Below are 7732 nucleotides of genomic sequence, written 5' to 3'. Positions count from 1 at the left end.
GGTTAATTTAGGCTAATTGAGGCTTGATGTGTCTCCCTGTTATTCTCACTGTCACTGCTAGATGGCAGCATGGTTTTAGAAACCAAAAACAAGTTCTACAGCAGTGAGACTTGACTCATCCCACAGGCAGAACTTAGCCAGTTGGCCTGCCAAACATTTTCTAATTCAAAATGAAAGTAAATGGACTCACTGGGATTTTTTTCCTCTATTTTGTATGTAGAAAAGGTGTCAGAGTGCACTAAATGCATCAAAAAAGAGCTTGTCTTTAAAAAGAATGTGCCAAAAAGTCCCTTGGAACTGGTCCCTGGACTCCTGTCATTTTGAAAAAGTGGTTCTGTGGCAAAGCAAGTTGATAATCCCTATTTTACAGCATCTTAAAACTGAAAATTAGAAACAGACAGTGTCAGCCTCAATTATTTATGAGTGTTGATTGCTTATGATGGGCTATCTTCCATTTGTAAACGTCATTCTTGTGAGGAATTTAATGCTATTCAGATTCCAACATTGTTCACATGTGATCTAATAATAGCTCTGTGTTAGTGAGTGACTGTTGAAGAGGTTCTTGTGAGCTCCAGGTGTACCTGGGCGGAGCTGGGCTTGTCCTTCACACAATTGTGATCAGTGTGTTTAACACATTCCTTCTTTGATGGGAGGTGGGAAAAGGAAAAAGCCACTACCTAGATAAAACAAATCTTCCCGTAGAACCAGTTTAACGAGCTTGTCGTGTCGCAGAACTAATTATATATGGGGCAGGTGTAGGGTGCTGAACTAATTTCACTGGTGCAGTTTTAACCAGCATGTCATGCCTCTGTTGACAGTTACCCATCCCAAGGGTCAAAGGGGAACAGGACAGGGAGAAAGAGCGGACTGGGCCCTGGGCTGTAAATGGATGGAGGAAGTACACGAGGGCGAGGAGGGACAACCTGCTGAGAGGAGTCAAAAACGACAGAGGTAGGTAGAGCTGTGTGTCATTCAACAACTGGCCTCTCACTTGAATCAGTGTTTGAGTGGCAGGTCTCTGATTATCTGCTGCTACAGGGAGGAAAAGTCTGTAAGAAATGATGGTCCTATAACATTTTTCTGCCCAGACTATGTTGACAGCAAATGTTTTTCTGCTCCATTAGGTAGATATCTGTCAACATGTTACACCTCTGAGTTCTACATCTAACTGCTTACCAGACATGAGCTAAAATTCCTGAAGTGGCTATTACTTTTACAGTATAGTGCTGGTTGAGGGAACCTCTGTGACTCTGCTGGATGCAACAGCTGATCTATTATAAGGAAATGCATGTGGTGAAGCAAAGCATTTATGAAAACTTCAAAACTTTACTTTGAATTACAGTTTGGATCCCAAGATTTGCCAAATTGTATGAAAAGTGAACCACAGGAAATCTGTACCTTTCATCTTATTTCGTGTTGATATGAAAACATACCATCTTAGATTTCAGTCAATTTGAGAGTTATGTAGACCTAAGTGTAGTAAACCAATATGAGGACCAATATGATATATATATATGTTTAAACATTGAATTTAATAGGGGTGGGACCAAGTCATTGTGTTGCAAGTCACAAGAAAGTCTCAAGACTTTGCACTCTAGTCCCAAACCAAGTCCCAAGTCCTAAACTTTGAGTTTTGAAGTCCTAAACAAGTCATCCCAGGTGGCCAAAATGACCTTCCCAGCATCGCTCCAAACTCGGCATGCAGGAAAAAATAGGTTGGTCCACGTCCGTTTACCGGACTTGGCTAAGACTTCAGGATAAATGACGCCCCAGAATCAGGCCAAATAAACTGGCCCAGTTCTGGCAGCTTTGTCTCAGCAGCAATGTCTACAACATCCAATCAGGCCCAGATTTAGCAACCATCAATGGGCCAGAGCATGTTTTCGTGCTGGCCGTTGTTTCATCCAACTGTTGTGTCTCAGCCAAAAAAGGCCCATGTCTGTCAGCTAAATCTAGGCCAGACTTGGTAAAAGTAAACAGGCCAAAGCTGGCTCACATTTGGCACCATGAATCCGGAACACAGCTGAGTCAGCCAACACTCGGCTGCAAATGGTCTGAGTCCAGTGGCTACCTGGGATAATGCCCTCTTCACCAAATGTAATGCTATTTTAACAATAAAGTAATAATAAATTTGCAAAATCATGATTGCTTCTTAAAATGTGTATTTATTTGTTAAAACATGTCTGCTAAACGTTGTTGTGTCTCTGTCATTTTTGACCTGCACATTTGTTTGCATACTGCAATTTGTTTTTTTGTTATGCAGCACATAGTGTTTGTACATGAACAAAATTGACATTTTTCCAACTGGCGTTCAGTAATCTAAGATTAGTTCTTCCTGTTTCCCTCCTGCAACTCGATTGGATAATGTCGGATTGGTTCACACAAAGTAGATCCGGGGAATTTAGTGTCGGCATGCTTGGAATGAATAGTGTTCAACGTTGGTTAATTCAGGAAATTGAGGTAAATTAACTGATTCATGGCACGCTTTTTTAACACTGTACTACTTTTAAATGTTTGAGCTTGGGGGAAGGACTTGAGTATTTTCAAAAGGCTGAGTATTTTCAAAAGGCTGAAGTCATGAGTCATTGGTGTTAAAATCCAAGTTGAGTTGCAACTGTTTTTTTTTATTTGTCAAGTCTAAAGTCATCAAATTTGTGACTCCAGTTTGACTCAAGTCCAAGTCATGTGACTCAAGTCCACCAATGATGAACCAATTCTCACTCTCTGTGTTGCTGTTTAACCATCTGAGGTCCATCTCTCTCTGTTGCCCCATTACAACTGCAGTTCAAACCAAACACCCGCTGTTCATGAGCCACAGCAAACTTCTTGGTCACAGACTCTGAGGACACTACAACCCTGGAGAGGCTGGTACAGTTTCCTTCCAGTAGGTGTTGTGTGGTCTGTCTGCCAGGTGGAGGCGCCGCTGCACCCCTCTCTGTTACTGGTGGATGTGTGCTGGAGGTTCCTGTTGGTGTGTTTGCTGTGGATGATTCTGGGAGGTTGTGTTCATGCCCTGAAGTGCCGCCTGCAGCCAGGACAGAATCAGGTGAGTGCAGCCGCATAGAGTGAATCCCTCCTGACCCTGTCCGTGGATTTAATCGTGTTATGTTTATTCAGTAAGTTTGCTTCAATTCAAGGGGGAGTCTCCACTGAGGATACAGCAGGAGGTTGTAACTGCAAACAGGAGTAACAGCAATTTACGGTGAGATTTGATTTTACAGCCAGTTCTTCATTATTTGATATTTAATTTTGGCATTTTTGACAGCAGATTGAGACAATAACTACCAAAGACAAACAGGGATATTCATGCTATTAAATGTTTTTATTTTACTATTTTATGATATACAGGTACATCTGTAGTTGTGAGGGATGAACACACTTTGCCATTTATGGACCAGAATCAAAAATCATAATCTTTTAAAACAAATACATACACATGCTCACTGTGCTCTCATCATTTCTCCAGGATGTCCCAGCCTAGAGGCCTGGGCCACTGCGGTCATCTGGCCCTTGCCCTGGCCGACAGCCTGCTGCTGTGTGTGCTTCAGGAGCCCCTGCCAGACCCCAGCGTGCCCCACATAAAGGCTCTCCTCTCCAGGCTGGAGGTAGGAGGGAGAAAACCACCTTGAAGAAGCAAAATGCCCGCTCTCTTTTTTACACACACACACACACATACTGCCTCAGGCAATACCTGTCATCTCCTGTGTTTTCACTCGCTCTGTGCATGTAGATCAGCATAAAGTCTTTGTTGGTGATATTAGAGCATACACAGGTATTCTAGCCCGGGGTAACACACACTGCTGCTGTCGTCTGCACTCTGAATCAACCAGATTGGTAGAGGAGAGAAATTGTAATGTTTTGTCTCCTTCTGTAGTCCCTGTTTACGTTTTAGCGCCTAAGCCTACTAAGAACGTGGCTCTATGATAGCAGTTTCAGTTGCTCTGGTAGCCTGTTGGTATTTGACCTGTTTGTCAACATTTCTAATGGTACAAAATTGTAGTTTATGGCAAATCATCTAAAAAAATAAAGACCAAAATCAGCTGTATTTTGTGAGCTTAATGCTTACAAATGTGCTGACATGCTGGGTTAAGAACACCGTCCTTCCCTCTGGCACCAGCCTCAGGCTAAACTTTTTTTTTTTTTTTTAACCTCGAGCATTATAGCATTAAAAGACCACTAGTGAGGCTATAAACTTTTTCTTGTTTGAATCATATTCCTCCCTCTAAGGTTTCTGTTTCAAGGCCATGTATTTTTTAACTGTCCTGTTTTGGGCTGAATCATTTTATTTTTTTGGTATCCATCTTTTCTTTTTAGAATGTTCCAAAATTTTTTTTTTTTTTTTTAAATCTCAATCGCAGAATATTGTTTGTGTGTGTTTTGAAATTTGTAAACTATATGAAAATATGTATTTGGACAGCTGCATGTGTAGAACAGAGTATGTCAGTAGAGAATGGATATAAAATACAACAAGTAGATTCCTGCACACTGTCTCCATCTCAAAGTTTTTCTACAACAGCATTATGCTCAAATAAACTAACGTGATTTTGATGGATGTATTTTTCTTAAGTGCTGCACAGCCATGTGATGCATACATTTGGCAGAGGTAGTTTAATGAAACTCTACCAAACAAAACCAACTCTTTTTCTCTGTAGTCAGTGTCTCACTCACTTGAGAAGGCTGATTTTGGGTCCGAGGCGACACTGGAGGAGGTGGACCAAGACTCTATACTGATAAACAAAGTGAAGCTCATCCGCACCTACCTGCAGCAGAGGTGAAGTTCAACATCTTGTTTTCATGCCATCTGCTTTCTTGGAAACGTTGTTCAGTTGGATTAACATCACACACTTCTCTCTGATAGGATGACGACACTGTGTAGACTCATCCAGGTGCAGGGGGATTTTGAAGCCAGTGTGAAGGACATGATGGTGGGCCTAGAAGGCCTCTGGGCTCAGTTGGAGGAGCTGCATACTGGGGTCACACTCACCAAAGAGGGGGGCCAAGACCACACAGACCTGGCCTCGGCCCAAACAGATGCAGAGGTAAGCTGGTGTGAAGGTCTAGTTTTTCCAGAGATAAACTTTGCCTATAATAATAACAGTTGCTGCCTATTTAGTTTTAGTTTCTTTAAAGAACCATGAATCATTAACAGTGTCCTTGTCCATGCCTTTGAGTGTTGTTGTGATACTCTTATGTCTTTGGCAAAGAATTTGTTTGCCGTGTTGGGGCACTACAGGAACAGACTCCGGTGCTGCGAGGCTTATCTGAAGGACAGCACACAACTACTGCAGGTTAAGCTCTCCCCATGCAACAAAACTCCAGTTCTGATATTTTCTGACATCTTAACTCAGAAATTCTGTCTGCCCTGTCCCACAGGAGTTAACCTGGAGTCACACTCCTATAAGCAACAGTGTGAGTAGCAGCAGTGAATCAGTCTGGCCAGAGCTGTTGCTTCAGTCCAACATTGAGCAGGTACACTAAACTCAAACATTGTTCAAAAGTTAAGAAACCAACCAGGACTAAAAACTCCTTTCTCTTTGCAGTTTGACAAGGTGCAGGAGAGTTTCCTCCCCCTGGAGCAACAGACCTCTACGTTCCAGGCCCACCTGGAGGGACTTGAAAAGGGGAATCAGCGAGGACATGCAGGGCCCCTCGCTCATGCTAACGGGGCTCATTCCCGCTCAGCTTCTCCACAGACTTCCCTACATCTTGACAGCGAACGCACAAGTGATGTTGAGCACAATAACTCGACCTCTGCATCCACGTCTGTCTCCTCAATGGATGCAGACACAGACACAGAAATAGACAATCCTCGCTCACTATGTGAGAGGTCAGCTCTGCAGTTCACCTCCACTATCGGACGCCTGCGGAAATCTGCAAGGAGGAAGTGACTTTTATCAAACTCTACTTATATTATGAACCAGAGATTTTATTGAACTAGAGAGGTTTCAATTAACAAGGGAGAATAATTTCAAATGTTGATCATTTGCAGGTTACCTTAAAAATTGATTATTTGTTGCTTTCTGTGTGGCTTTATTCAGTTTTCAGTTTTTGTAAAAAAAAAAAACCCTTTTATATTTTTCTTTATTTTTTCATTTCAAAGACTGTGGTAAATCAGAGCATACAATAACAGCATTTTCATTCATATATAATAATAATTAATATTTCAAACACAAGGGGGCAGACTGTCATCAGTTATTAATACAAACAAACTGATGACTCGCATTACCTATTCAACATGCTTTATTATAATATCAAACCACACTATACCGTAGAGTCATCTCACATCTCTGCCTGCAATGAGGGACCATTGCCCAGAAAATTTCCGTTTAATCAACTTTATAGGAGGAAAGTGCTGGAAAGGCTTCTCAAACATATGGCCCATAAATGTGTTTCTTTATGATCAGAGCAGTCTGTCACAACTTGTGTCTGAAGAATCTCATAATGTGTCTGATGAATGATATTCAAACATATATATGTCAGGTGTAACTTAATTTCAGTTACCGATTAATTTCATTAACCATCCTTTTTGCACTTGAAGAAAATAATGTCGTATTGGATTTCATGATGCACTTCTTTGGAAGCCTTATCCACTGTATGTTACAACTCTTTTAATCAATGCTGTCAAAGTATAAAAAAAAACATTTTTAGATCTATCTATGATTTTAAGAAGTATGTTCTTCTAATATGAATAAGGAATAGGTTACTGGTTAAGAAATCCCAGACATTTCTCTTTTCCAAAACTATTTCTGTTCTGCCTCTCTCTGTCAGACTGAGTGGCCACGATGACTTCAGCCCTTCAAAGCAGGGATTTCAGGTTGAGGGCAGAGGGGGGAGGGAGGAGAGGAAGGTAGAAGGGGGCAGTGGAGGTCAACGCCGGAAGCGTTTCTGTTATTACTAAAAACTGAGCAGCCCTCTAGACCTTTTTGAAAGACATGAATGTCTTTGATCCAAATTCAATTACCCTGCAGCTTTGACACTGATGGCATACAAGTCAGCATACTTTTCTCCACCAGGTTCCCAACTTTTCTGGCCGGACCAAACAGGATTTCTGATGAGAATTGATACATTAATCGCTGCCGTTTAGCACTAATTGTAGGGAGTCTGTACAGTATGCACGACATTGATGTAATTTGACCATGAACTTGCCTATCATCTGCCAGATCCTGCATCTGTCCTATTCCCTCATACTGGGGCAGTGATTGGGAGAGGTGGGGCAGACCTATGGGGGATCTGGGATGAAAGGAATGCAAGCTGAACGCTGCAGGATACGAGCTGTCACAACACCAAAGACACAAACACACCATGTCTGGATGGACAGAGGGACATAAAGACTATGGGAGGAGAGATGTTGGGTGTTTGGTATTTGAAGTTAGTGACAAGAGCTTTGAATAAAAAAAATGTTTGACATGCCACATGAATATGTAACATTTTCCACGAATCAGTCATGAATACACAGAACATAACGGTCTTGGATGCTCGCTTACAATAACAATGACCACATTTGCTTTGAGGTCCAGCAGTCAAATGACAACAACAGTTTTAGAATTGATTTACTAAGTGCTTTAATAAACGACTAGAAGGGGGAGTTGATTCTAAAAAATGTAAATGAAAAACAGTGCGACAAATACAAAGCAAGCTGTGCTTTATGCGCTGGTGGAGAACGTCCTTGTTCTGTCCAGATGAATCCATGCCTCACATTACTGGCATGTGATGTCACAGCCAGCAGAGGGAT

General features: G+C 41.7%; 1 protein-coding gene across 1 annotated transcript; it reads left to right on the top strand.

The window, feature by feature from the left end:
• Nucleotides 1-900: 900 nt before the first annotated feature.
• Nucleotides 901-7326, top strand: si:ch211-151h10.2 (uncharacterized protein LOC567699 homolog). Its single transcript, XM_050069383.1, has 9 exons — nucleotides 901-951; nucleotides 2785-3046; nucleotides 3138-3202; nucleotides 3467-3605; nucleotides 4653-4771; nucleotides 4859-5039; nucleotides 5205-5288; nucleotides 5374-5469; nucleotides 5541-7326. Exons 2-9 carry the CDS (start codon nucleotides 2987-2989, stop codon nucleotides 5886-5888), a joined length of 1092 nt encoding a protein of 363 aa, XP_049925340.1. The 5' UTR covers nucleotides 901-951; nucleotides 2785-2986; the 3' UTR covers nucleotides 5889-7326.
• Nucleotides 7327-7732: the final 406 nt, after the last annotated feature.

Source organism: Epinephelus moara, chromosome 2 (assembly GCF_006386435.1).
Source record: "Epinephelus moara isolate mb chromosome 2, YSFRI_EMoa_1.0, whole genome shotgun sequence".
NCBI classification, from domain to species: Eukaryota; Metazoa; Chordata; class Actinopteri; order Perciformes; family Serranidae; genus Epinephelus; species Epinephelus moara.
Note: the sequence above shows the minus strand (reverse complement) of the source record. Positions and strands in the feature narration are given on the sequence as shown.

Coding starts and splice junctions, on each gene's coding strand:
- si:ch211-151h10.2 (XM_050069383.1), top strand. CDS start 2,987: ATGATTCTGGGAGGTTGTGTTCATGCCCTGAAGTGCCGCCTGCAGCCA. Junction 3,606..4,652: donor CTCTCCTCTCCAGGCTGGAG/GTAGGAGGGAGA, acceptor TTTTCTCTGTAG/TCAGTGTCTCACTCACTTGA. Junction 5,470..5,540: donor TTCAGTCCAACATTGAGCAG/GTACACTAAACT, acceptor TTCTCTTTGCAG/TTTGACAAGGTGCAGGAGAG.